This window comes from Papaver somniferum, chromosome 7, assembly GCF_003573695.1.
Source record: "Papaver somniferum cultivar HN1 chromosome 7, ASM357369v1, whole genome shotgun sequence".
Taxonomy (NCBI): domain Eukaryota; kingdom Viridiplantae; phylum Streptophyta; class Magnoliopsida; order Ranunculales; family Papaveraceae; genus Papaver; species Papaver somniferum.
This window is the reverse complement of record NC_039364.1, coordinates 207,254,953-207,282,476: the sequence shown is the minus strand read 5'-3', so window position 1 is coordinate 207,282,476 and position 27,524 is coordinate 207,254,953. Positions and strand designations below refer to the sequence as shown.

General features: G+C 36.4%; 3 protein-coding genes across 3 annotated transcripts; 2 read left to right on the top strand and 1 right to left on the bottom strand.

Moving 5' to 3' along the window:
- Positions 1 to 4,579: 4,579 nt before the first annotated feature.
- On the top strand, positions 4,580 to 7,197 carry LOC113299452 (autophagy-related protein 16-like). Its single transcript, XM_026548470.1, has 5 exons — positions 4,580 to 4,720; positions 4,828 to 4,954; positions 5,076 to 5,257; positions 5,339 to 5,534; positions 5,935 to 7,197. The coding sequence occupies exons 1-5, from the start codon at positions 4,713 to 4,715 to the stop codon at positions 6,955 to 6,957; spliced, it is 1,536 nt and encodes a 511-aa protein (XP_026404255.1). The 5' UTR covers positions 4,580 to 4,712; the 3' UTR covers positions 6,958 to 7,197.
- A 4,640-nt stretch (positions 7,198 to 11,837) lies between these two features.
- Positions 11,838 to 13,452, top strand: LOC113293308. The gene is made up of 2 exons (XM_026541991.1): positions 11,838 to 12,055; positions 13,167 to 13,452. The coding sequence occupies exons 1-2, from the start codon at positions 11,951 to 11,953 to the stop codon at positions 13,251 to 13,253; spliced, it is 192 nt and encodes a 63-aa protein (XP_026397776.1). The 5' UTR covers positions 11,838 to 11,950; the 3' UTR covers positions 13,254 to 13,452.
- Positions 13,453 to 14,425: 973 nt separating this feature from the next.
- LOC113293307 (glycerol-3-phosphate dehydrogenase [NAD(+)]-like) lies at positions 14,426 to 17,279 on the bottom strand. The gene is made up of 11 exons (XM_026541990.1): positions 16,905 to 17,279; positions 16,644 to 16,720; positions 16,472 to 16,544; positions 16,156 to 16,376; positions 15,934 to 16,041; positions 15,625 to 15,688; positions 15,504 to 15,541; positions 15,286 to 15,406; positions 15,136 to 15,190; positions 14,993 to 15,041; positions 14,426 to 14,897 (listed from the first exon to the last, which is right to left on the bottom strand). The coding sequence occupies exons 1-11, from the start codon at positions 17,086 to 17,088 to the stop codon at positions 14,715 to 14,717; spliced, it is 1,173 nt and encodes a 390-aa protein (XP_026397775.1). The 5' UTR covers positions 17,089 to 17,279; the 3' UTR covers positions 14,426 to 14,714.
- Positions 17,280 to 27,524: the final 10,245 nt, after the last annotated feature.

The following is a 27,524-nucleotide window of genomic DNA, read 5'->3' as shown; positions in this document are numbered from 1 at the left end:
TTATAGCACATGAACTCATTCATAGTATGAAAAAACTAAGGCTCAGGATGGTTGTGCTGCTATTAAATTAGATATGTCAAAAGCGTTTAACAGAGTAGAATGGAGTTTCCTAATTGCTAGTCTAAAGAAACTAGGTTTCTCTGATGATTTCTGTTATATGATTGAGCAGTGCATAACTACAGTGTCTACTTCCATCTTGCTGAATGGTTCTCTAGGTGAGGTTTATATGCCACAAAGGGGTCTTAGACAGGGAGACCCCTTGTCTCCATATTTGTTTACATTATGCATAGAATCTTTTTCTAGGAGTTTAATACAAGCTGAACAAAATAATCTTATCCATGGTTTTAAAGCCAATAAGAACTATCCTTCAATTTCTCATTTATTCTTTGCCGATGATTGCTTAATTTTCACTAAAGCAAGAACTAGAGATGCTAGAAACCTATCCACTTTAATTGAGCAGTTTAGCAAATTTTCGGGCCAAGCTATAAATTTTGATAAATCAGCTTTATGTTTTAGTATTAAGGTTCCTTGTTCTGTGAAGAATGAGATATATAATATCCTTAGAATTAGGAGAATGTCACTGCAGGAGAAGTATGTGTCCCTCTTCTCTTACAAAAGAAGAAATGCGACTCTTTTATCCATCTCTTAGACAACTACAAGAGTAGACTGGAAATCTAAAACAGTATATTCCTAGCTCCACTAGGTAGAACTATAATGACCCAAAGTGTATTAGGTAGCCTTTCTAGCCACCATTTAGCAGTTTTCCCTATGCCTAAGGATATGACCGACAAGATGGACAATGTACAAATGAAATTCTGGTGGGGAAAAAAAGAAAATGAAAGAGGTTGTTTTCTTAAAGGTTGGACTGATATTGCCCTTCCTAAAGATTTAGGGGGTCTCAACATAAGAAGAACAAATATTCTTAATTTTGCTCTTCTTACTAAATTAGCATGGAGGACGATTACTTCTCCAGATGAACCATGGGTTGTCATATTAAGGGAAAAATACTTTAAAATTTTTAATCCTTTGACTGATTTTGTGGATAAGTAGGGATCGTGGATATGGAATGGCATATGTACAGGTTTAAGAATTATTAAAAAGTTCTATGTTTGGGAGATTAGTGATGGTTCTTCTGTGCATATTTGGAAAGATAATTGGATTCCAAATATGCACAAACCCCCATCATCTCAATTTTACTCATCTAATATTACTTTTGTTAGTCAGCTGATCAACCATGATTCTAAAACCTGGAATTTAGATATGTTAAATGCGTTGTTTGATGCTAATACAGTTAGAGATATCACTAGGATAATGATTCTTTTCACAGGAAAAGACAAGTTGAGATGGGAACCATCTAATAATGGTATTTTTACCATTAAAACTGCATACATGGCTATTCTTGATGATAAGCTCATTCATAAACCCACAAAAACTAATTTATCTATCAACTGGAAACTGTTTTGGAAGCATAAACTCCCTCCTAGGATACAACATTTCATCTGGAAACTCATGCATAACTGTCTCCCTACAAAATCTAGGTTAGCTAGAGTCTCTAGACACCATGATATTCTTTGTCCCCTATGTGATGCAGCAAATGAATCTCCTCATCATCTTTTTTATGAATACCATGTCACTAGATCCATATGGAATACTGTCAGACTTGGGTTTACAAACCAGGCTCACATCAGTGATATAACACAATGGTTCTGTAGTTTCTTTCTGATAAACAATAATTCTGTGCAAATGGATTTTAAACTATATGAACTGGCTTGCTTCACAGTTTGGGTAGTATGGAAAGCAAGGTGTGCAAAAACATTTGATAACAAATCTGTCAATGTAAGGGAAATATCTAACAATGTTCTTGTGCAGCTTGATGAATGGACCAGGTCTAAGATAATCCCTACTTCCCAAAATGTTAGAACTAGTAATAATGTTCATACCTGGACACAACCTGTTTCTGGTGTCTGTAAAATCAACTTTGATGCATCATATGTTGACAGTAATAGTTTATCAGGATGGGGTCTAATCTGCAGAGATTTTGCAGGAAACAACAATGGATTGCGAGGAGGTGCTTGCTCAGCCATAGACCCAGAACAAGCTGAAGTACAATCCTTACTAGAAGCAGTAATATGGGCAAAGAGGAATGGATGGGTAAGGAACAAGCTGGAATGAGACTGCACGAATATTATTGTTGCGCTTAATGGAAATGTGGGAGCTGTAAAATGGACAACTTATAATATAATCAATGATGCTCGTAGTATCTTAGAGTCAGTAGAGTCTTGGAGTTGCAAGTATGTACACAGGGATGCAAACCATTTGGCAGATTCTCTAGCCAAATTTACAAGATCCCAATCTTTATGTTTTAATTGGTTCAATAATGGTCCTGACTGGACTCAAATCCTCATTCAACAGGATAAACTCCGTATGTAATAATTTTGAGCATCTAAATGAATTTCCTTTCCTATTAAAAAAAAGTTTTTCTTAGGTTTTTCTGACACATAACTATTAGGGGCCAGACAGGGCCACATGAAGCACATATAAGTCTTGGCCCGGCCTGCACCTCAGCAGTTTAGCTTACTAACTCGGGTATATTAATTATATGTCCCTACTTTTAATTCCTTACAAATATATCCTTATGCAACAATAAATATTTCCCTCCTTTTTTAATAACCTTATCCATTTACCCTCACCCATATAATATTTTTTCTTCATTTCAAAATGGAACAAATTTCTTCCACTACCACTTCACCACCACCACTAGCATCACCACCACCAACAACATTCAACTACCATTCCACGACCACCGTTCAACAATCACCAGCTACCAACCGCCACCACCACTAATACTCCACCACCACTCCTTCACCACCACCATTACACCACCACCAGTCCTCCACCACCACTAGTCTGTTGCGGCCACCACCACTAGTTAGTTGCTGCCGCCACCACCGCCGACGCCACTACTGGTTTGTATCAACAACAATAGTTGATCCAAATAAAAATAGAACCAAAAGTAGAAGTTTATCTAGTTTAGGGGATCAATAACTATAATTGATCCAATAAAAAAGGATAAACAGTAGAAGTTGATCCAATTTTAGTGGATCAACACTGGAAGTTGATCCATGTAAAATTGGATCAACAATGAAAGTTGATCCATGTTAAATTGAGTGAACTTGGCATGAGTCGAACACGCATCATCTGACATGGAGTCAGTCATGCTACCATTGCACCACAAGTTCAACATTGGAAGAAATTTACATGATTTAAACTACAAAGCATGATTTAAACTACAAGCATAATTATACTTATCCAATGAAATATCGTCAACAATAGGAGTTCAAAGGATCAACAATAGTAGTTGATCCCATATAGATGTATCAACAACCATAGTTGATCCAATAAAAAATTGGGTCAACAACAGGAGCTTATCCCACAAAATGGATCAACAACAACAATTGATCCCATAAAAACATATAAACAACAACAAATTGATCATTACCTGTAGCTTCATAAATACCAACAGCTCCAAGACCAGCTTCAAAACCAATCTCGATAACTACAACAACCAGAACCACCATTCTACTACTATTCCATGACTAATTTCTCATTCGTACCTCTCCACCATTACCGCCACCAACAAATCACACATCTCCAGCACCACCACCACCACCAAAACAACCAGAACCAAAATCCAACACCAATTTCATCATTCCAACCAAAACCACCATAGTTGATCCAATAAAAAATTGGGTCAACAACAGGAGTTGATTCAAAATATATGGATCAACAACCATAGTTGATCCAAAATATATGGATCAACAACCATAGTTGATCCAATATCACTACATGCTTCAACCCAGATAACCACCATATTTCATTCAGCAACATGCTTCAATCTCTGTAACAACAACTCATACCAACACTGCCACCAACAAATCACACATCTCCAGCACCACCACCACCAAAACAACCAGAACCAAAATCCAACACCAATTTTATCACTTACAATACCACCAGTATCGAAAGAAACATACCTCATCCGCCGTCGCTGCTACACCACCACCATAAATCGTAACCTGAAACAGATCTCGATCTATTTGAATCCGATTTCAAATTCAGTTTTTATAAGAAGAAGAAAGTGGTCGTAATTGCAGAGGTGGTGGTGGAGATGCTGTTGATGATAGTTCGATTAAATCTGAATCCATTAGCGGCGGAGAAGGTGGTCGTAATTGCAGAGGTGGTGGTGGTGGAGATGGCTGTTTTAAGAAGAGAAGGAGAAAGTAATTTTCGATCTGCAAAGATGGAGATGTAGATCGTGATTAAGGAGATGGTGGTGGTAGTTATGGTGATGGTACTGATGGTGTTGGTTGTGGTGGCGTCGGAGATGGTAGTGGCGGCAGCAACCATGATAAACTGTGTTGCTCGTTTTTCATCCAAAGTGAAGAGGAAGAAGAGTATATAACGCATAAAAGGTTAAAAATGGAAACACATGAAAATAAATCTTTTAGATAAAATTTCAATTTTGCCATCAGGGATATATTTATTGTGTGAATTGTATAGACCATCAATAATAGGGACAAAAATTCGATTACCACTACCAACTCAACCTACAACTGTATACAGTATACCAAATCATTCTTTATTTTTAATTTTCTACGTTTTGTCAAAACCCAAAATTCAGATTGGTAAAGAAAGATTGGGAAATTAAATTAATGATCATGTAAGTTCATGAATTTCTCTACCTTAATAACGAACTCGATCTTTTTGTTTCATGTTTGGATTTTTCCTGTGATTTTTGATTGAAAATATGTGAATTTTTTTTCGCAGGAATCCGGAGGAATTAGCCATGAGAGCTATAAACCACGCTTTGAATGCCTTAAAAAAACGTCATTTACTTGAAGAAGGAGCTCATGCTCCAGCTTTTATAGCGCTTTCAAGGCCTTTCGCATCTCAGGTAACCTTTTAAATTTCTTCGAATCTAGAATTCAGTGTGAATTCATCCAATTTAGGTTATCATCTTAGGGCAGAATATTCTTTGGTGATTTTTCAAGGATTTTAGTGTTTTGATATGTTAGGGTTCAGAATGGAAAGAAAAAGCGGAAAACTTTGAATTAGAACTGCAACAATGTTATAAAGCACAATCAAGATTATCTGAACAACTTGTGACAGAAGTGGCAGAATGTAGAACTGCAAAAGCATTGGTACAAGAGAAAGAAACATTGATTAATGATCTTCAAACTGAGGTTACTCAGACAAGGTTGGTGTAGGAAGACATATATTTTTTTTGTTGGGTGTGATTTGTGGGGATGGGGATTTTACTGATGTGCATGTTTCGCAGAGAGGAGTGCTCGCAATTGAAAGAAAGCCTGGAAGAAAAGACGAAAGCGCTGGATTTGGTAATGAGTGAGAACAAAGAGCTAAGAGCACAGCTAGAAGAAATGACTTTGAAGGCAAAAACTGCTGAAGATGAAAACAAGATGTTGATTGATCGTTGGATGTTGCAAAAGATGCAGGATGCTGAACGACTTAATGAGGTATAGTTTTGTTAGGTACATTCTTAGGATATGGAGTATATTGTATATGAAAACATCGTAATATTATCAGGAACTTTGTTAATGTGGTACCACTAGCATAAGATATGTGTAGCTTCTACTTATTCCTTTCCTTTTCTAGCAATTGCGATTTTGTGGCTCTATTCATCTTCCACCACGTATGGTACATGTTTGGATTATTTTCTACATGGGTATGCTTGGTATTGTAACATTTACAAACATTAAATTTGCCTTTCACTGAGTTTTGCTGGAAAGTCACCTTCTTATGTCAATCCTTATGGAACTCCTTTATTTGTAGTACTTTGTATTATACAAGTAACTACACAAAAAATGACAACTCATTACGTGATTCAGTATAACAATGTTTCTTTTGTATCTGTAGGCTAACGCTTTATACGAAGAAATGATGAATCGACTAAAAGCCAGTGGTTTAGAACAGCTTGCAAATCAGCAAGTTGATGGTGTGGTCCGACAATTTGAAGCAGGAGCTGAGAACTTTGCTGGATCAACCGTTCCCACTGCTTGCAAGCACAAGATACCAGCCCATGAAGGTGGGTGTACTTCAATCTTGTTTGAATACCAGTCAGATAGGTTAATCAGCGGGGGTCAAGAGCGCAGTGTCAAAATTTGGGATACGAAAACTGGGATGCTTACCCGTACTCTGGATGGAAGCCTAGGCTCTATTCTTGATCTCACTGTTACCCATGATAACAGATACATTATTGCTGCAAGCAGCTCGTGCAACTTATATGCATGGGATGTGAATTCTGGCAGGATTCGTCATACTCTTACAGGCCACAAAGACAAAGTTTGTGCTGTAGATGTGAGCAAAGTTTCAAGCAGTCTTGTAGTTAGTGCTGCTTATGATCGAACGATAAAACTTTGGGATCTACAGAAAGGCTACTCTACTTTGACGATGATGTCCCACAGCAACTGTAATTCTCTTTGTTTTAGCATGGACGGACAAACAATTTGCACAGGTCATACTGATGGAAACCTCCGGTTGTGGGATATTACAAAAGGGGAGGTAGTTAGTGAAGTTGCTGCACATTCAAATGCCATTACATCAATCAGTATCTCTCGAAGTGGTAATATTATATTGACTAGTGGAAGGGACAATCTGCACAACCTATTTGATATGCGTTCAATGGAAGTTTGTGGCACGTTTAGGGCAACAGGGAACAGATTGGCAAATAATTGGAGTCGTTCCTGCATCAGTCCAGACGATAGCTATGTTACATCAGGTTCTGCTGATGGTTCTGTTTATGTTTGGTCAAGATTTAGATCGGACGTAGTGAGCACTTTAAAGGAAGATTATTCTCCTATCAATGCTTGTGCATGGAGTGGGTTGGGAAAGCCCTTAGTTTCAGCAGATAAGGATGGAACTATTTGCATATGGACATGATACATTTATTGGCTCTTCAATCGTTGTGGATTAAATTAAGAAGGGTCCTCTTAACTTGTATACCCGTATACATGTTAAGGTGCATTAAATTAACATTTTTTTGCATTAGAAACAAGATTTGTTTGTTTTATTGCAATGAAAACAACAATTTTTTGCATTGGGAACATGATTTGTTGTTTTTAGTGTAAGAATTACCAATTTCTAATAGAATAAGATAAAAAAACACAATTTCCAATACCATTAAACAATTATTTATTAAACCTTAACATGTATACGGGTATACAAGTTAACATAACCCAATTAAGAATACCAGATGTGCTTGTCCCATCTCTTTTGTCATTGATTTTCTTGAACAGGAGAGATGCAGGAGTCGATAAAAAAGATAACAAAAAACATCAGTTAGTTCGTCTTTTTTCTTTGTGATAAACGTAGTTGTAAAGTCTTGTGATTGTACATAATAATGGAATGGTTCTGGAGTTCAAGTTCCTTAAAAATGGAACATATTACTTTGCTTCTTTTGGGTTTGTGGTCTGAATAATTTTAGATTTCACCTATTGCCACCCACATTTTTCCTATTTACCACCCAAATATATTTTAAAATATTTTAAATACTATCTCTGTATATTTTGACTTTATTTTTTACATTCTATTCCAGTTGACATCTAAAATTCCTATTACTTCCCCAACCCACCGGTGGCCACCGTCACTATCCCCTTTTGATCTAAGTTTTCAAAACCCCATCTTATCATGTTGTCGTCAAACCTCTTCTATTTTTTTATTTTTTTTTAAAATGATATTGTTTGTTTTCAAGATTGGCATACAACTTTAGTTGGTAGCCTAACAACAATCTGGACACCGACCCCTTTTTGAATAACAATCCCTAATCTATGAAAAATAAAACTACCAAAACCACTACTAGTATCGTTGCTAATTAAACAGTTCTTCAAACGCTTGAAAAAACACAAAGTATCTTCACCGAGTTCCCCTAAGGTAGAGAAGGCTAGAACACCCAGACCATAACCATGTGAAACACACTTGTCAAAGTACTTAGTGCGTTTACGCGAAACAACACTAGAAATAGCTTCACCTGGGACAAAGGAGCGAATACCCTCACCAGTAAAGGGAGAGACACCTGTGACATCCATACAAACATCGTGACCATTTTCCCAATTAAGAACAAGGATATCAGCAGGCCGTAAGTCTTTGTCATCATCCGACAAAAAACCCAGAAAAACTTCCTTACACAGGCACATTAGCTTTGTAACAAATGTCAGTGATTACATCACGTACATGGTCATGTCGGAACTTACTTCCCACATCCTTAGCACAATAAAGCGCATGGTCCCCAAAGATATCCATAGATCTGTTACAACTTGAGCATAGAGCATTCTCAACAAACAGCGGGATACCAAGGCGATAGCAAAGAACAACTCTGAACGGTCTTGGTCCAAAGCATTGATTAAGCCCACTAATTGGTACAACCAACAAATAATCATGTGCGTGCTTAATACGGTTGCATTTCCACAAAATGGAGTCTCTTGTAGACATATAAAATTGGTCTGGGATTCGCTTCTTAACTGCATCAAAATAAGCGACTGCCAGGGAGTGCATGGAAGGGGGGCAGTATCATCGACACAGTAAGAAGAAGGTAGTCCACATACCTGGATAAAGTTCTGAAGAGCCAACTGATAGGCAAAACCTTTGTCTGTGGGAATAAGCTACCAAGGATCACCTTTTGCACCGAAGCAGTCTGGCTCTGTGAAACAAGATAACAGTAGGTGCGGGTTTCTGCCATGGTATAAATGCCAAGGTCACCATCTTTGATACGCAAGGTGGCTAATCTCTGCTGTAAAGGACCAAAATCCGCGCCATCACCAGTGACTAGGAGTCTCAGATACTTGAGCAAATGATCATCGAAAATATCAGTGGCTTGTTGAAGGACAGCAGGATTGGTAGTTCGCATTGAAAAATATAATCTTGACACACCAGTACAATTACGAAGTAACAACATCTCACTTTGAGGGTCCCTGAGTTTTTTGATAGCGGACATTAGTTGAATAGTCTTGTTCACCCTGCTCAACATCATATCACTAATAAAGTTCAAATCAAGACTCACAGGTCTACCCAAAAGTTGAACCCCATTAGACGGTCTACCAATATCAGAAGGGAAAACACCATCAGCAATACCTCTGGGATCAATGGAAGGCCAAAAGACTTTCGTTTCCTTTATATTTAGGTGTAAACCCCTACCTGGCCCTTCAATTTCTATTATGCGCAAGGCCTTGGCCACCTCAAGTGTATCACAACAATTGTGCCATCATCAAGGTACCAGGCGTGTAAATCGAGTTTACAACTGGAAGCAATAATCTTCATTAGGGAGTGAAGTGTTAAGGAAAACAACAAGGGACCGAGAGGGTCAACCAAAACCGTCTTATTTTTGTTTCCTCGCTCTAGAAATATCTCTAATAGCATCAATTATCAAAAGAGAAAACCCAACGAAAATAAAGCACTAGTAGATTGTAAAGGAGAGCACCAACATGGATCCAAGTAAACCTTGCATCAAGTTTTGCACAAGGATGAAAGTAGCGATACCTCTTCTGTCACCTTAGCTATGTCACCTACTTCACCACCTAATGGAGATCGAACGGCTGAGGTCTCATCATCATCAATTTCAACAGAAAAAGGTAATTTAATCAAGAGTAACTGGCAACATCCATCGACTCAATTTCATTATGATTCAACTAATATTATTAACAAACCTGCTAAACAGTTTGTACCTTCTTTTGTTCCCCGTTGTAGATAGTATTCGTATTAGAGTTACATCATATATTTACATCTTATATATGATGTATGCTTAATTTTTTACCACCATGACTAAATCCTCGCTATCAAGAAACTTAAACGATTACGAATTATAATACAATACTATTAGTCAGTATATATATATATGTAACCGACAACTCTTTTTTTAGCCTAGTTGTTGGTCTTCTGATCGTTTATATGGTGACGAATAAGTAAAAGAAGATAATAAAATTGTTCAAGATGATAAAATAGATTACTACTACAACAGTTGGGGTCGACCAAGATGGCCAAAACTAATTGCAACAGTTACTCAAGGTTCCTAATATATATTGTTGGAAAAGAAACATATTTTGCAACAGTTATAATTGTTCCTGACCAGAATCAACTGTCAAAAGAATTCACTCAAATGTAACATTTATATGCGTCCCTAACTGACCCGTGGAGCCTTTCTTCCTCGCCGCTTCTGACCCGCGCGTGACCTGTTTTTCTGGGTAAATTTTGAAACTCAGGAAACTTCGATTAGGATCAAATATCTCTAAATTCCTTTAAACCCATATATTATTCTCTTATTAAAAACTAATCTATGTAATAATTTTGAAGAATAACGATGTAAAATTGATGAAAATCAAAACATTAAAATTTTAAGAATTTTTTTTTTGTTTTAATTGAAATTTTGATATTGAAATTCTTTAATCATGGGTAATAATTTTATAATTTTCTTTCGATTTATGATGGATATGGTGATTGATGGCTCTCTAACACAAAAAATTTAAAGGAAAACGATCGAGAATCGATCAACTTTGATTTTTCTTTCTTCTTAAAGTTCAATTTTGAGGACCATCAAAGTGTGACGGACAAAATCCATACGAGTCACCATATAGTAGATCTCTCTTTGGTTTTACCTATTTCCCATCCCCTCTTTCCCTAATTTCCATCCCATCTATACAAACCAAATTTTATATAACTTCTTTTAAACTGGATAAACAATACTCACTCATCATAGTAAACCACCAAATTAATCAGGTTGGAAATTAGTCGTTATATATCACTATCTTTATTAGGTTTGAAGATTGAGGCGATCTCTTTTTTAATTCGTTACATAATACAATAGCTTGGACATAAATAATCCAGTAGAACAATACAGAACGCGATTTTTTTTACATCATCCATTAAAATAATCATTAGCTACATAATGCGACTTTTTTTAATTAATTTAAGATTATGAAATTTGGGATAATTGATTATAGTGTAAATTTAATTAAATACAGTGAGATCCTAACCATGTGTTCCCTTAGCATCTCTATTTTTAGTTCAGTAAACATGTTCCGTGAATCAATTTGGGAAGTCTAATGAAGAAAGAAATAGTTAAACACCGGTTTTAGGATTGGTTATGGTTCTCACTCCTCTCGTTTGGGGTACCACTATTAGATTAGTGAAAGTTCGATCAACGAAACTATATTTAGATCCCTAGAATGATAAATTAGAGCAATACAAACATAATAGTAGTGATGGTAATGTATAAGATGTCGCGGCGGTAATGGCATCAATTACAGAGGTTAGTAGTGGATTACTTTTGAATTAAATTCGAGAGAGAAATTGATTGAAGGAAGGTTTTTTTTTTTTTAAGCAGGGTTGAAGGAAGACGTGGTAGGAGATGAAGATAAAGTTACCGATAAAATAAAATTGGGTGAGTTTTGTTTACCCAACATAAAAGGAGTTAAAAGAAAAATAGTTTTGTAGTTGGGATGAGATTTAGGAAAAATGGGGATGGAAAATAGGTAAAATCGTGGTAAATAGGAAAAACAGAATTGAATGTAGAATTACTTCAAATTTTCTTTTAGGAGGTGACAAATAGGAAAAGTGTAGGTGGCAAATAGGTGAAACCTAATTTTATCAGCAAAAATAATGTGCAGCCTCCTCCCTTGGAGTTTCTCATTCAAGGCCAAGAAATGCAACTCCCAACCCTTGATTAGTCCTCTGGAGGTGGGACTCACTTTAGGTCAAAAGTATCTGAACCGTTCGATTAATTTACTAGCCCTTGAGCGTATCGGATAAGTTACTATTGATTACATGATAACCAGTCTCTCTCTTGGAGTACTAAAGTTGTGTTTGGTGGTCAGTTCTTGTGAAGAGTACATAAAATTTCTGATTCTCAAATTTGGGGAAGAAACAAGAAAAAGAAGAAGTAAAGATGGTGAAGGTAGCAACATTCTTCGCTATGACACTTGGTGCTTTTGTATTCTGGCAATCCATGGATAAAGTTCATGTCTGGATCGCTCTTCATCAAGACGAAAAGGTACATAAATTAGGGTTTCATTTTTCATTATTTTTGGATTCAATTTTTCAGTTCCAGCTATCTCAGATTACTACCTAGTTAGGGTTTATTATCTTTGTCTTTATTAAGTTAGGGTTCGTATTTTATTAGAAAAACTATGATTGCCCTTGAACTTAGATCGAGTAAGTGTTATTACAAGATGATAAGTCGATATTTAAGCTCTGACAAAATAGTATCGCCATTGTCGATAGATAATCACCAATTAGATGTTGAAGTGCTATTGGTGATCTAGAATAGTGTTTCATCCGATTAAATTGAATTATTGATAGTTAGTCAGATCCCTCTTTTTTCTGAATTTCATCTCATCTGGTTTGTTTTGAATGTTTGCGAATGATGGTTGGAAAGTCAAACGATGACAAGGGAAGGATGAAATTTTCATGTTTAGGCATAATTTTTTTTCTGGTGTAGGCTTCCTATCACTTTCACGACTAGCCTTTCTTCGTAATCATATGCTTTAGTTGACCGTGACCTCATGTAGTGCAATTCTGAAGACACTAGACACTGCATTTTCAGGAACCTAACATGAAAAACTTTGAGCTTTTTAAATAGTTCACTTATACTGGCTAGGTAAGGTATTATAAATGCCTGGAAGCCGTAGGCGTGCGAATAATAGTGTTGTGTGATTCATCCCACACAAGCATGCTAGCTAGAGTCAATTGGAGACATTATAAACATATGTATATGTTCTTGGTTCAAAATCTGAATAGTTGGGCTTTATTCATCCAAGACATCTTATTATATGGGGTTTGTTGTTGTTGTTATTCGGCAACAACTTTTTTCTATAAGCAAACGAAAGATAAAGTTAGTCTGTAATTGTTGTTTCCAGTTGATCTCATTGAGTGTAATCTCTTAAGACACGAGAGACTGCAATAACGAGAACCTGATATTTAAATAGTCGATCTCATTGAGTTGCTTGATTCGTTTTGTGCAACCATATTAGCTAGAGTCTTTTGAACACATTTGCTATATTTGTGGGCTCTTTTTTTCTTTGTTTAAAATTTCCAGATTTAATTTGATTTGGCTTTATTTGTTTGAGTTTCTTCTTCAACAATACTGTGTTGTTTATTTACAGCAAGAAAGATTGGAAAAAGAAGCAGAGATCAAAAGGTATAGAGCACAGCTACTGGCCCAGCAGAAACAAGAAGATTCACTTGCATAAGTTTAACTTTCATCCTCTTGTTTCACAGCATTCTATCAGCGATCCTTCTTTTGTATTTCTATTTTCCCTGGAAATTATCCACTCTTAACATTCATAAAACATGATAGCGTCATGAAACTTGCGGATTGGCTCATCATGAGTTAACTATTATTCTCTCTTCAGTTAATTGCAGTTCTGTCAGTTGTTAGTTGTTGGATGATCCAGTGTGTGGTATTGGTGTTATATGTCTATGTGTACTGTCTTTCTGTGTCCTTGCCCTTTACGATTCCATGCTCGATTCAGTTAGAATTCTTGACCCCTTAAATGGTAGGGTACAAATGATTTAGAGGTTAATGTCATGAGTAAATAGGGCCAGCTGGTAAACAGATGACAATATAATATAACATTCTAAACATACTCTTATGTTGCTGTACAACCTGCAACATTGCTTTTGTTGTAAAGTTACATCGATGTTCACAGAAAATACTCAAGAGTATCCTTTTGCACTAGGGGTAATCGGGTCATGATTCTGGTGTTGCTAGCATGGATTTTACTAGTTAAATCTGATATTGTGCTGTGTTCCAGGTGTCAGTTGGAATTCTTTGGGCTCACATACCTCATTTCAAATAGTAAGATTTTAATGTACAAATTTCTACTCGGTAAAATGAGGCTGCATTATTAGATTGTTAACTCAGGGAATAAGAGATATTATTAGGGCTATTAGACTGTCATAATTTAGTCTTCAGGAGCAAGTAGATTTAAAGAAAAGGCTATGCTGGTTCTAGCAAAAGGAACGTTACAAAAGAGTCACTACTCACGAGGCCTGTACATATAAGAGCATGAAAAGTTTCCCCATATCAACCCACTTCTGTTGCACTGTGTCGCATGTCAACAAAAACCCATCTAGACTTCTGTCCGTTGAAAGTTTTGTAGCTTGACAGTCTTCCATTTGTTGTAAAGTTCATCGATCTTCACAGAAAATGCTCAAGAGTATCCTTTTGCATTAGGGGTAATCAGGTCATGATTCTGGTGTTGCTAGCATGGATTTTATTAGTTAAATCTGAAATTGTGCTGTCTTACAGGTGTCAGTTGGAGTTCTTTGCGCTTACGTACCTCATTCCACATAGTAAGATTTTAATGTAAAAATTTCTACTTGGTAAAATGAGTCTGCATTATTAGATTATTAACTCAGGGAATAGGAGATATTATTAGGGCTATTAGACTGTCATAATTTAGTCTTTAAGAACAAGTAAATATGAAGAAAAGGCTATGATTCTTCCAGCAAAAGAAACCTTACAAAAGGGTCACTACTCACTAGGCCAGTACATCTAAGAGCATGAAAAGTTTCCCCATATCAACCCACTTGTGTTGCACTTTGTGTCGCGTGTCAACAAAAACCCATCTAGACTTCTGTCCGCTGAAAGTTTTGTAGCTTGACAGTCTTCCATTTGGTTGGAGTTTCAGTTGATGCTTGAGAAAGGGTCAGTAGTACTCTGCAGAGCCTTCAACCAGTAAGAAATTTGGAGTATGCTCACTATGTTCGACAATGGCAGATGGGGGAAGGAGACCTATGCAGATCTTATGCACTGTAGTGAACAGTGGGAATAGTTCTTGCCATCCACGGTGGCTTAGAACCTCGTACACTTCTCTGGCAGTTGATACACCCTTCAAAAAAAACATCAAGCCAAATAAGTTGGATACTGCTAGCGTATTCAGTAGATTATATAGCATTAGCTTTATTTATGGCAAGTGATGTCAACCTGTAGTTTCTGGCCCTGCAACAACTCCGCTTCAAGCTCATCAAAAGACCTAACATGTAGAACAAACCACACTGGTTAACAATTGCCGTTGAAAGCCTAGACTTGAATGAATCTGTTCAAAACCTAATAAGGAAATGAAGAACCTTTTTCCACCATTCCTAGCAAAAGCTTCCGAAACCCTCCTGTTTCTTCCTCCCACTGCATTGGAGAAAACAACAATTTAGTTTGTTGATTGAAACTTGCCCTGTACTTTTGAAGCTCAGGAAAAGTAACAGTAGTTCAAAATTTCATACAGCATGTAGTGATGACATCTGCTATCCCACAGCTTTCGAAGAAGGTGCTGTCCTTAACAGAAGGGAACATGAGCTTAGAGAAAGCTTTCATCTCTCTAAGACCAATTCTCATAATAGCTGCCTGGTATTTTTTGTATGTCAAACCAAAAAGAATAGGGTCATTAAATGTTCTGGTGTACAGCACTCAAATCACACTGTGTTCTGTGTACTACTCATACCTTCGTGTTATTCCCCATATCCAGGCCATCGACAAGACCTGGTTTGTTAACAGTGATTAGTATCTTGATTTTCCGTACAAACGAAGAAACTGTTCAAAGCAAACTGTGAAAATTACAAAACCTGCTCCAATGGCCACTACGTTTTTCAGTGTTCCACATAGTTCGACACCCTCCACATCTTGAACCTGCACATTCGAGCGACTAAATGAAACATTTTTGCTCGTGAAACTTTAAGTTACTTTTATTCGTGTCCATGTATGCTGTTGGTTGTTTCTGGCAGCCTATGAATATTTTTGTGCAAAAAACTGGATCGCCAGTTTGAATTTGTTATGTATCAGTGGTTTCATCTGATTATTTAACTGGTGGAAGATGATGGTTGCAAGCAAAGCTTTGACATGATGATGGTTCAAAGCAAATATGAGATACTCACAGCAGATACTTGGAAATAGGGAGTCCCAAATAGCTTAACCCATATCTCCGCAACCTCTTTATCCTCTCTGTATCCAACTGTTGCTTCACTGAACTTCTCCACAGCAATCTACATTGTCCAAACCAAATCCAGTTCAGGAAAGACATTAAAAGAATAACAAATTGTATGGCTTCCGCTTATGGGAAAGCAAACTGTATCGACTCTTTTGGTTTCTGTATTTACCTCATTGGCGATGTTTGCTCCCATGAGAACACAACAGTCCACTCCAAGCTTTTCAGAGATGAGGCTAGAAATCATGCATGGTCCTTCCTTTTTGACTTCCATACCTTTGATAAGTGATATAGCCTGAACACCCTCTTCCTTTATTTTCCCCTCAAGTCTCTTGCATATACCTTCCATGAATTGATGTGGAGTCACAAAAACTAGCATGTTTGCATCCTTAACTGCACAAATCCCACGATGAGAAGTTAGATACTAGAAGTACAGTTTCAGGTTTTATAATTCACAAGCAATGCAGTGAAGATCAGATGGTTCTTACCAGCATTTGCAATGTCCGGATCAGCAACAACATTTTTCCCTAGTTTTATCCCAGGTAGATACTTAACATTCTCCTGTTATGCGCGTAATTTCTAAGTAAATGTAAACGTCAAGGAATAGATATCATATTTGACAAGAACAGATACTTATAATCAGAGAATTGAAGTCATTACGTTTGTCTGGTTTATGACATCAGTTAGTTTATCACCGTTGGGTAAGGTCTCCTCATACACCCACATCTTCACTTCATCTGAATTTTCATTAAGATTCACCAAAATAGTGAAATTTTAGTTTCTACTTGCATAAATGATAATAAATTTTCATTTTCTTGGATTAGCAATGAGAAATGGGTTTTCATGTATTTGGGTGGATTTAACTGGAAAAAGTATCAATAATCATTGAAATAAAAGACAATAAGAATGAGTTTTTATTACCATGAAAGGAGTTAAGCTTAAGAGTATTAGAAGCAATGAGTTTAGCAGCAACACTTCCCCAATTACCACTACCAACCACGGTTACTTTGTATGACGCATTAACATTATTGCCGATTTCCTGCCCATTTCTAGTTTCATCTCCTTGATACTGTTGGTTCGTTGAAACTTCTGCAGCTGGAGCCATGGATGAGGAGTGTTGGTGAATTACAGAGACAGATAAATTTGAATGGAGGATGAGACAATTGGGGAGTAAACAAGCAATGAAGCAGATGATGTTAATATTTTTCCTCACAGCTAGTAAGAGAGAGATAGAAGGGAAATTCGGGGGGAGTGGACAGACACGTTCCGAAGGAAACAATAAGAGATGTGGCTAAATCTGGCGATTTACTCTATGTTCTTCCGAATCTCATTTTCTCAACTAATATTTTGGTTAGTTTGTTTGTTTTTAATCATCAGATTCCCAGCTGCTTTGTCTGACACATTTTTTTACTTGCATTTTCATTTCGCGTGATTGTGGTGGGATGAGAAACGAGAGTGAAAACGGGTGTGGGTGTTTTAGCACTTGTTGACTGTCCTGAGAAATGTTAATCTATCGGAAGTACAAATACAGTCCTGGTGGAACCATCACCGCGATAAGATACACACCTAGATTTTACCAAACTATTCCGACTTTTGTTTGTTGCGGAGATTTCGATTCAATTCTCAACTACCAAATTTGCAACTTATACTACTAGGTATCAGTTGTGTACTATTTTCTTTAGAAGTTAAAAATTCATGAGCATTGTGTGAAGGCTGCTAATTGGGGTACCAGGTTAGATGGGGGTGTACCAAGCAAAATTGGGGTACCAGGTTAGATGGGGGTGTATCAAGCAAAGGAAAAACTTGTACGGTCTTATCTTGATTTTGTACACCCTAACCTAATTTGGTAGACCCTAACAACAATCTTGCACCGTGTCTTATATAACACAAGGTATAGTGCTGTTAGACTTTTCACATTCATACATTAATTATTCATGATCATTCACCAAGTTCTGCTCAATGAAGTTTGTTGGAAGTTTGGATAGAAGTTTGTTGGAAGTTTGTTGGAAGTTTGGACATCAAATTATCTTTGCAAACATTTTATTTTGATAGAAATAAATTTTACATCCACCGAGCAGGCAAGCACACTGAAAGCCTGTTAGTTCGCGCCGTAAGTCATTTTTGAATTACAAATTCTATCTTTTTAAAAACACACTTTCTCGAAGTATGAGTCATGACATTACTATGCATGACTTTCTGGACTCTCTTGAAGAGTCCAACCGCCTCTGGAGCCAAAAAACCCAAATACATCAGAAAAACTAAGGGAATAAACGTATGCCCATTTGAAATTTTTTCAAATTAGGTGTTATTATGTAATGGTGTTCCACTTTCACCCAAACTCATTCGTACATTTCTTTATGTCATGGAATGTGTCAAAGTGGAGATCGAGAGGCTGAAAATTAGCCGATTGGAAAAGAAAATGTTTGAGTGGTTGACATTTGTCTCTCAAGTATTTTTTTTTTTCAAGCTTTTTAACCTTTTACGCTTTGATGAATTACCCTCGTATCCACGATATTCTTAAGGTTAATCAGCTTGACCTTGCTTCTGCCGAGTCTCATATTTGCTTAACTAGCGCACAGGTGACTCACGTTATTTTCCGCATCGTTATGCTTATTCTGACGATCGTATGTGCGTTATTTATTGTTTTGTCTCTGGTTTTCAGATGCACGTCGAGCTCGTCAACATGGTCAATCGCTGCAGGGCTCTTGTTTCCGCTTTGAAAAAAAAACTCTGGATGAAAACAGTAAGCTTTTGAGGCTGAGAAGTGATTCTGAGAGGGACAAAAAGATTTTCGATCTCTAGTTGGCTCTTGCCAATGCTCAGAGTCATTATGAATATATGAAAAGAATTTATGAGAGCTAATTAATACGAGAGATGAGAAAATTCGATCTCTTTCTTCTGTTAGCAAATTCGTTGCCTTTGGCGTTGCTGACCTCATGGCAGAGTTGGATAACGAAAGGGCCGAAAATCGTGACTTGGAGATGGTTATCTCTGATCTTAGAATTAGGCTTGCTGCCTCTCATCCCAACTATGTTGATTTCCTTGTACCTTTCAACTTTATTCACAATAGGGTTTTAGTCGTCCGACCCCCTTCTCAAGTAGTTCCCGTCCCAAGCTCCTTTGTGAGACATGATAATACTTTGAAATCGGATGATACTGATGACAATGAGGGGTCGGGGTTGGAGATGATCAGCTCGACCGTGTTTTGCTGAGCCCAGTCTATTGCATTATTATTTTTAATAATTTTATACGATTTGATGTAGAATTTTGTGAACTTAATCAATGAAATATTATTCCACTTTCGTTAATTATCATTCTGAATTCTTATTTTGTTACATTTGCACTCTTTTAATCCCCCCCTCTTTTTTATTCTTGCAAAGAATTTATGAGTTCAATTGTCAGGAAATTTTGATCAGTCGTGGTGATCGTATGACTGGTATTCAATTTCAACCAGGATTGAATTATGATTGCACCCGAGAATTTCGATATGAGTTCAGGTTTTTGATACCTAAGTTCAGGTTACTTTTTATTTTGACTTAGTCTTTATAAGATTTTTGTATTGTGCTCATCTCGCTCAGACGAGCCTTATCCATCATGGATATTTTTAGACCTTATGGGCTTCAACCCATTCCTTATTAGGTGGTATTTACAGTTGTCCCTTAGTCTTAACATTAGAACGAGTTAATGTTCGTTATCACATGTGTTCAGGTATTCCGATTTTTCCCTACTCGTTGCCGGTGGCTTTTGAATATGAAATTTATTCCCTTGTTTCAGGTTGGCGATTAAGTTCTATCTTTATCATGGACCTTTTAGTCAGTATTTTTGGTGCATTTCGGCACTATTATCTTTTTTGTTATGTTATCCCTTATTGTTGTTTTATCATGACCCGTTGGAAGTATTAGCATTATTTCCTTACAGTGGTGTTGGTGACAGGTCTTAGATCAGAGGTTACCTGGCCAGGGTACTATTCCATTTCGTCTAGATACTGGTCCGGAGTCTTAATGTGCATAGCCCTCTTACCAAGGTAGGTCTTTTTTCTCTTAAGCTATTCTTAGCATGGTTTTAATTATGACATGGTCGACCAATTGAGGTTTTACCTCCTTGTGCATGTTCATGACCAACTCTTTGAGAGAAGTGTTTTAGCATACATAGAGAAATTTTCTTTTAGACTTTTAATGTGGATAACCTGAGGAGTAATTTCTGATAATAACTTCCTGATACATTGTTTTCTCAGTTTGAAAACCAGGCTGAGTGAGCTACGTTCCGATCTGCATTTTACAATTTCAGCTTTTCAGCTTTTATTTCTCGAAAAAAACTGGTAATTTTGTTCCTTACTGGAAATATTTTTTTTTATCATGGCTGATACGATAGGGGTAGTTCAACTTTCTCCAAGTTGGTTTTTCAGCATGTACGACCCTCTTCCAATCTCTTTAAAAACGATGTAGGGTCCTTCCCACGATGCCGTGAGCTTACCCAGCTTGTATTCTGAGCTGCTAGGTAAGATTTCACGTAGCACCAGATCCCCAACTGTCAAGTCTCTTGGCTTGACATTTTTTTTAATTGTTCTTTATTATACACCTTTAGTGTTTTTTGAGTTGTATTAATGCTCTTTCTCTTTTCATATCAACCTCTTCAATAACTCTCAAGATAGCCTCGTCATTTCTTCCTGAATTGGCTAAAATATTCTTGTAGACGGGGATTTCAACTCTGTGGGTAAACCAACTTCCATACAAAATGCCAAAGAGAATGGGGATTCCTATGAAAAATGCAGGGGATACCAAATACACCCAACTTTTTCGTTCGACAATCGATATAGACAAAAATTAATACAAAAGCAAGTGGACTAACTGAATGATCCTTGGCAATATGTATATAAAGTTTATCTTTCAACCTCTACTCAATCAGTGTGCAAGATGATAATGTTTGGAATATCTAAAGTAACATATAAAAACTACTCCAAAAACTAGTGTTCCTCCTTAAACAATAAGAACAAAATTCCTTCAAGGAGTTAACTAGTAAAAAAATCTTTGAAGAAAGTTTGATCATTCCCGAATTCTTCATCATCAACTGACATTGGAACATAAGATTTAAGAAGAATAGCATTAGATCCTTTAAAACTGCTTGGCTGTTATTTGATGAGTGCTTCTTGAATCTCAAGAGATTTCTGCAAGATGTTTTTCAGACCTTTCACTTCCATCTTGGTCTTCTTAAGATCCAAGAATATTTGCAAACCTTTGCTGATTTTAGCAGTTTGCCCTAGGTTTTTCTTCATGTTCTTCATTTTTCTCTTAAAAAGTGAATCTTTCACTTTAGGATAGGAATTCTCAACACTTTTTGTTGTGGAATCAACAATCATAGGAACAAGGATTTCACCAGAAGAGATCATACTTGAGGATACCATATCTCAAAATAATTTTTGAATATGTGATTCGAGAAAACACGAATATATTTAGATCTTCAAGATCACTATAACTTTGGAAGAATTCCAAATATAGATAATTATTAAAAGAAATACTAATCAACCAAAACTCAGAAACTGACCAACCTCTTTAAGCAAATATTCGTTCACGAACCAAATATCAAATTAAAAAGGTGAAATACGATTTTACCCTTTCTTAAAGTTTGTACATGGGAAAATCTTTACATTTATTACTTGAAAGATAGAGTGAAGAGAGCGTAGACGATAGTTTCAAGACATAAAATTCTATGAAAATTCAAGCCATTTTAACCTTTTCAAGTCAGTTTCCTTACGGAAAAAATGAGAACAAATTTTGACCATATAGTAAACAAACCAAGTCAAAAACCAGGAATCTGGAAAAGTTTCAATGGTGCAAGGCTCAACATGAACAATTGTTTTTCTCACTTGATATGACACAAGAAATACTTAACAAAATTTTGAACTTGAGTCTATGATAAGAAGATGAAAATTCAAGTAATAAGAACAAGACACAAACAAGAGAATTTGTCCCAAATCCCTTGGAGGTGCACATTTTTTGTTTCTTTTCAGGGCACATGAGACAAGAAAACACCCTTTCAACACAATTAGTTTGTGTTGGGGTGAGCATCAGTGAGCTCACCGCTTAATTTCTGCAAGGGTTTATCAATCTCCATTTTTACTGATCGTTTAGATCTTGATCTCTTCTTTTATTTAGGCTTTTCCTTTTCCTTGGAAACAATGACACTTTTAGGAGAAGAAGGAGAAAAAAGTTACATACCTTAGACGGTTTTGGCTTTTGGAAGAGTTTAAGCACATTTGTCAAGCGACTAGCCCTCTATTGCAGTTTATTGACATACCTTACTTTCTGTTTGTACTTGAAACATTGTTAAAGTTCATGACCTTCCGTAGTATAGTAAGGACATGATCAGTTGAGAAGAGGTTCGGGAACACTTTCAGTTTCAGCTGACAGACACGCCTGAGATGTATCTTCATTATTTGCTATTTCAGCTGGAAGTACTATGCTTGAACTTTCTTCTTCTTCATAATCATAATGATCAGTAGTTTCATCAAGACCCTTGTTGTCAGTGTATTTTCGTCGATTTGGACACTTAATAGCAAAGTGACCAAAACCTATACACTTGAAGCTAGGGTTATACATGGTCAGTTTCGTCTCGGTTTCCAGCCAAACCAAAACCGAAAACATTACTCTCGGTTTCTAAAAATCTTACCATCACCGTGCCATTAACCATCGGTTTAGTTTCTAATCAGTTCTAACCGGTTTTGTATATTCCAGTGGGTTTCGGTTAACCGATTGTTATGTCAGTTTCCTGAAAGTGACAGTTCAAATCTTTAAGGAAAAAAAACCAGAGTTCAAACCTGCAGACATTCATATTTATACACATTATAAATTCATAAACATTCTAAAACACAATTCAAAACATAAACATTATATATTCATTCGATTTCACCAAAAACTTAAATAATACTACTATACTAGACTCCATGTTTGATTTGTTATCAGTGGAAATGTGACCTATTTGATAAATCCAGTGCTAAGCATCCACATTGTCTCCATAGCAGTGGAACAACATCACTACACTTTTTAGACTCGCTTTCAAATTTCCTCCGCAGTTCACAAATCAAACCAAGCATTAAAGGTTATAACAAGGGTACAACAGGGACTCACATGTCAGAAATGGTGCATGAAGAAGAATCAGGGGCTCAATATGAGGAAATCATACACTTGTACCAATGCCTAACAATGAGAATATTGTTATAGTTTTAAGAAATTGAGAACATTCAAATTGTCCCTTCCTCCCATCATACACCAAACTAAGATAGAAGATTGACATTCATGATCAACTTCATATTGCACCAGGTTAAAATCAGATGACATATGTTGTTGAAAACTTGCATCGGCATCAAACATAAAGCGTATAAAAAAAGGTTATAACAACTCTTTTCACATTCACCCATTCAAAGTTCAAACAATAAGTGTTAGAGCACTGCTCGGTCGAACTCGTAAGCGTTGCTATCTTAAGCTTGTTTGTCAAGTTTAGTTGATCAAAACTATATACTTGATTTCTAGTCTACTTATAGTTATATCTCGGATTAGGATAGAATGTGTAGTTGAGCTTTAGACTTCACGTCGTTCACCAGTTGAAGACGAAGATCTACTGAGGAGCTTGGAGGAACTTCATCAACAAAAGGAATGTGGAGACAAAAACTTATCTTTCACTCAGAAGTCTATTATATTCTATCTTCTAATGAAACTAAGTCGTATATCTATAGACTTTTACATTATACACATTTGATATTTCGAGCCGAGTTTAACTCTCTTATCTGTTTCTCAAAATACGTGTTGGAAGCTTTTTGATTTAGCTATGCTCATCATATTCTTGACGAGTTTAGTTGGAAACAATTTATTTGTTGGAAACTAAATATAATGTCAAAAGATGATCATGTGAAAGTTACCTTGAACATCTTATATGATTTGTGTGAGACAGTCATTTCGTATTGATCATTCGATCACTTGAAAATTACTTGAAGCTAATGGTTTGTGTGAGACAACCAATGTCTTCTTTCAAGGATGTTTAAATGATTGAAATGAGAGTTTATAACGATTACCTATGTCTGGATACAACACGGTATGCATACCTAGTATGCGAACTGTATTGTGATGATTCAGGTCCGGAACTCTTGTTTGCGTACCTAGTATGCGAACGGATTTACCTGAGAAGGTTCGAAACTCTTATTTGCGTACCTAGTATGCGAACAGGTTTACCTGAGTTGGGTCCGGCACAGTTGTTCGCGAACCGGGTTTGTGAACGTCTTGACCAGGCCAAGGTCCGGAACTGTTGTTCGCGTACCTAGTTGGTGAACACAGTGGGGAGTTCTAGAATCGGTCATGTATGATTCTCATACTCATGAACTAAAACATTTATGATCTAAGGAATCCAATCTTTGCAAACCGTGGCTTAATGTTCATGAATTGATTCTTGTATAAGTACTTTGCACGATTACGAATCAAACCGATTTCGATTGAATTTGTTCATATATATATTTCTATGAGACAGTTGAAAAGACGAGGGTACCCAAATACACCACAATCTTTTTGCTTCAACCTATAAGTCTTCTTACCGAGTGTGATCGTCTATGGACAAGATCGAGACAATACAACAACTTCGGTATTCACACTTTGTGTGATTGTCTATGGATACGAGATCGAGACAATACGACTACCAAAGTATGATACTTGATAATAGGTTCGGACTTAACCAAACTCTATAGGATCACTATCAAGTATATCGGAGTTAACGTAAAGTGCAATTTACTTTAAATTATATAAACAAATATAATTGCGGAAAATAAAAGTAAATCACACATCAAGATTTTGTTAACGAGGAAAACTGCAAGTGCAGAAAAACCCCGGGACCTAGTCTAGAATTGAACACTCTCAGAATTAAGCCGCTTTACAAAATCTATACCAACTTCGTATAGTTGAGACCAAGCACCTACCCCTAGTTCACTTAGTTTCCTCAGTATCCCCGCGCTTCCGACTTCGAAGGTCACGCACTGGTACAATTCCTTCGGATCGTATTCCAAACATCTAAGGAACAACAATCCTTTTGGTAACAACTCTATTGATTCTTTTCAAGATAAAGATATCTCAAGTCATAAGCAAAGGCTCTTCCGTTTAATCTAATAAAATCCTTTGCCTGGTTAGATCAATCTATCCAAAATCCAGTATTTTGTTAATCCATAAAAAATACATATAAACCAAAATAAATTGACTTGCACAATTATTTTCTTAACCGGAAGCAATTGAAAAAAACATAGACATTATAACACCGCAATTGCACCGAATTTCGCTAAGCAAAAACACTTGATACCCAACATTAAAGAAGATACCAAATAATAAGCCAAATAAATTGACACAGTTTTTCTTAACCGGAAACAATTGAATCATACAAACACACATCCATACACAATATAATGGAACATATCAATTGTACCGATTTTCTTTTAAGAAAAAGAAAAATATATGCAATATAAACAAGCTTTTATTAAACAAGAAAATGATTAACTAACAAATTCGTTACCTCAGATTCCACAGCCTCTTCTCCCCAAAAGATATGTCATTAGGTGCAAATTCAAATAAGAACTCTCCCCCAATAATTTTTCATCCTCTCGCAAGAACAAAAGAACAACAACAAACGCAACCTTTACCAGAGAAAGGTTGAAACGGTTTTAACTATAAAAACCCGAAACACATATGTTATGCTAAACAAAAATCATGTACACATAAATTGATTCAACATATTGTGACTTTTCACATATGAGCTTTAGTCAGAACACCTTATGATCCTTTGATAATTCCTACCAACACAGGATAGAACTTAATCCCGCTAAATCAAAAATCCACACAAACTATAAGGGTCACAACATATGAGATCGAATATTAAGGTTGAAGAAAACCGAAATCATACATTCCATAAGACGAATAAACATAACAAAAATATAAACATTCATTCACAGGCTATGTAATAGGTAACTATTACAAGAAAATTGATAATGATAGTTTTATTCAAAATAGACCTTATAAAATAAATGAAATAGATCAAAACATTGAAGTATTTATGGATTAAGTATTACAGCATATAACTTAATCCCTAGTGCTGCTCTGATTGTTCACTGAGGTTTCTTCAGTGTTCAAACTATTGAAGCATGTCTCGAGAGACTTGTCAGCAACCACCTCTTTTTTTTCAAGCTTTTGAACTTGTTTTTTCATGTCTGCAAGATCAGCTTTTGTTTCATCAATCCTATCCTTCAGCCAATCTTGATTTCGAACTGTTATTATGAGATTGGTTCTTAGTTCTTCAAAACCAAGGATATAGTTAACCATACTATCATAAGGTATCCACTTGGTTTTTATTGGATCTTGAAGGTTGTAAGTGTTAGAGAATAGCTCGGTCAACCTCGCATGCGTTGCTATCTCAAGCATGTTTGTCAATGTTAGTGATTAAAACTATGAGTCTTGATTTCTAGCCTACATAGCTAAGTCTCGGACTAGGATAGGAAAAGTATAGTTAAGCTCAAGAACTTCATGGCGATTCATCATACAACGACGAAGATCTATACAAGGAACCGTGTAACTTCATCAACAAAAAGGTATGTGGAGACTTGAACTTATCTATCACTCAAAAGTCTATTTATTCTATCTCCTACTTCGTATGAGACAAAAGTCGTATGTTATATAGACTAGATCATACACACTTGACATTTCGAGCTGAGCATTCATTGCTTATCTTTTATCTCGAAATCGTGTGTTGGTAAAGCGTTTCGCTTTAATCAGATTTATCTTCACCTAGTGACGAAAGTCATGAAAGTTTCAATCACTTTAAGAATTGCTCTGACGTGAATCGGTCTGTGAATAACGGCCACATAGCGTCCTATGAGAATGTCTCAATGATTGAAATGAGAGTTTAAATTACATAACCATGTATTCCTTGAACCGCAGTTTTCGAACTTTGTTGATCAAGAGTAATCGGGAGGATTGTGGAAGTGGCTTGCCAAGTCCGCGAACTGTCGAAAGTTCTCGACCGAGAATTTCTGCTGGATTTTCCAAAACTCGTTTGTGTGCTTAGTCCGCGAACTGGCAGAAGTTCTCGAACCGATAATTTCTGCTGAGTTTGGAAAACTCAACCGATTAACTTAAGTCTGTGAACTTGTTTGTGAACTTAAGAGGTTATGATCTAAAGATGTGCTCTGAACAAGAAACATTAAATTACTAAGGAATGCTTTATGCAAACCGTGGCTATAATGTTCATGAGCCGATTCAATCGAATTGAATCATCTTTGTTTCAATTGTGTCTTGTGTAGTTACATAATATCTCATAGCAATTGAACAACTCTCTAACTAGTTTATTTGAGTCAATTGAACTAGTTATGGTGAAGAAAAACAAGGTTAATATGTAATGCTCATATGGTTGACCTTTTGGGTTACTATGTTGAACCAACATGAACGTACACGTTTGGGCATGGTTTTCACGAACCCAGTAAACGTTTACCCAAGTGTGTGTGACAGGCTAAGTTTTCGATCT

What these genes read in the sequence shown, in the direction of transcription:
- LOC113299452 (XM_026548470.1), top strand. An exon ending in ACTGAGGTTACTCAGACAAG is followed by an intron (nt 5,258 to 5,338) that starts GTTGGTGTAGGA and finishes CATGTTTCGCAG; the next exon opens with AGAGGAGTGCTCGCAATTGA. An exon ending in ATGCTGAACGACTTAATGAG is followed by an intron (nt 5,535 to 5,934) that starts GTATAGTTTTGT and finishes TTGTATCTGTAG; the next exon opens with GCTAACGCTTTATACGAAGA.
- LOC113293308 (XM_026541991.1), top strand. Translation starts at nt 11,951, where the DNA reads ATGGTGAAGGTAGCAACATTCTTCGCTATGACACTTGGTGCTTTTGTA. An exon ending in CTCTTCATCAAGACGAAAAG is followed by an intron (nt 12,056 to 13,166) that starts GTACATAAATTA and finishes GTTTATTTACAG; the next exon opens with CAAGAAAGATTGGAAAAAGA.
- LOC113293307 (XM_026541990.1), bottom strand. Translation starts at nt 17,088, where the DNA reads ATGGCTCCAGCTGCAGAAGTTTCAACGAACCAACAGTATCAAGGAGAT. An exon ending in ATATGGGGAATAACACGAAG is followed by an intron (nt 15,407 to 15,503) that starts GTATGAGTAGTA and finishes AAAAAATACCAG; the next exon opens with GCAGCTATTATGAGAATTGG. An exon ending in GCTAGGAATGGTGGAAAAAG is followed by an intron (nt 15,042 to 15,135) that starts GTTCTTCATTTC and finishes TCTACATGTTAG; the next exon opens with GTCTTTTGATGAGCTTGAAG.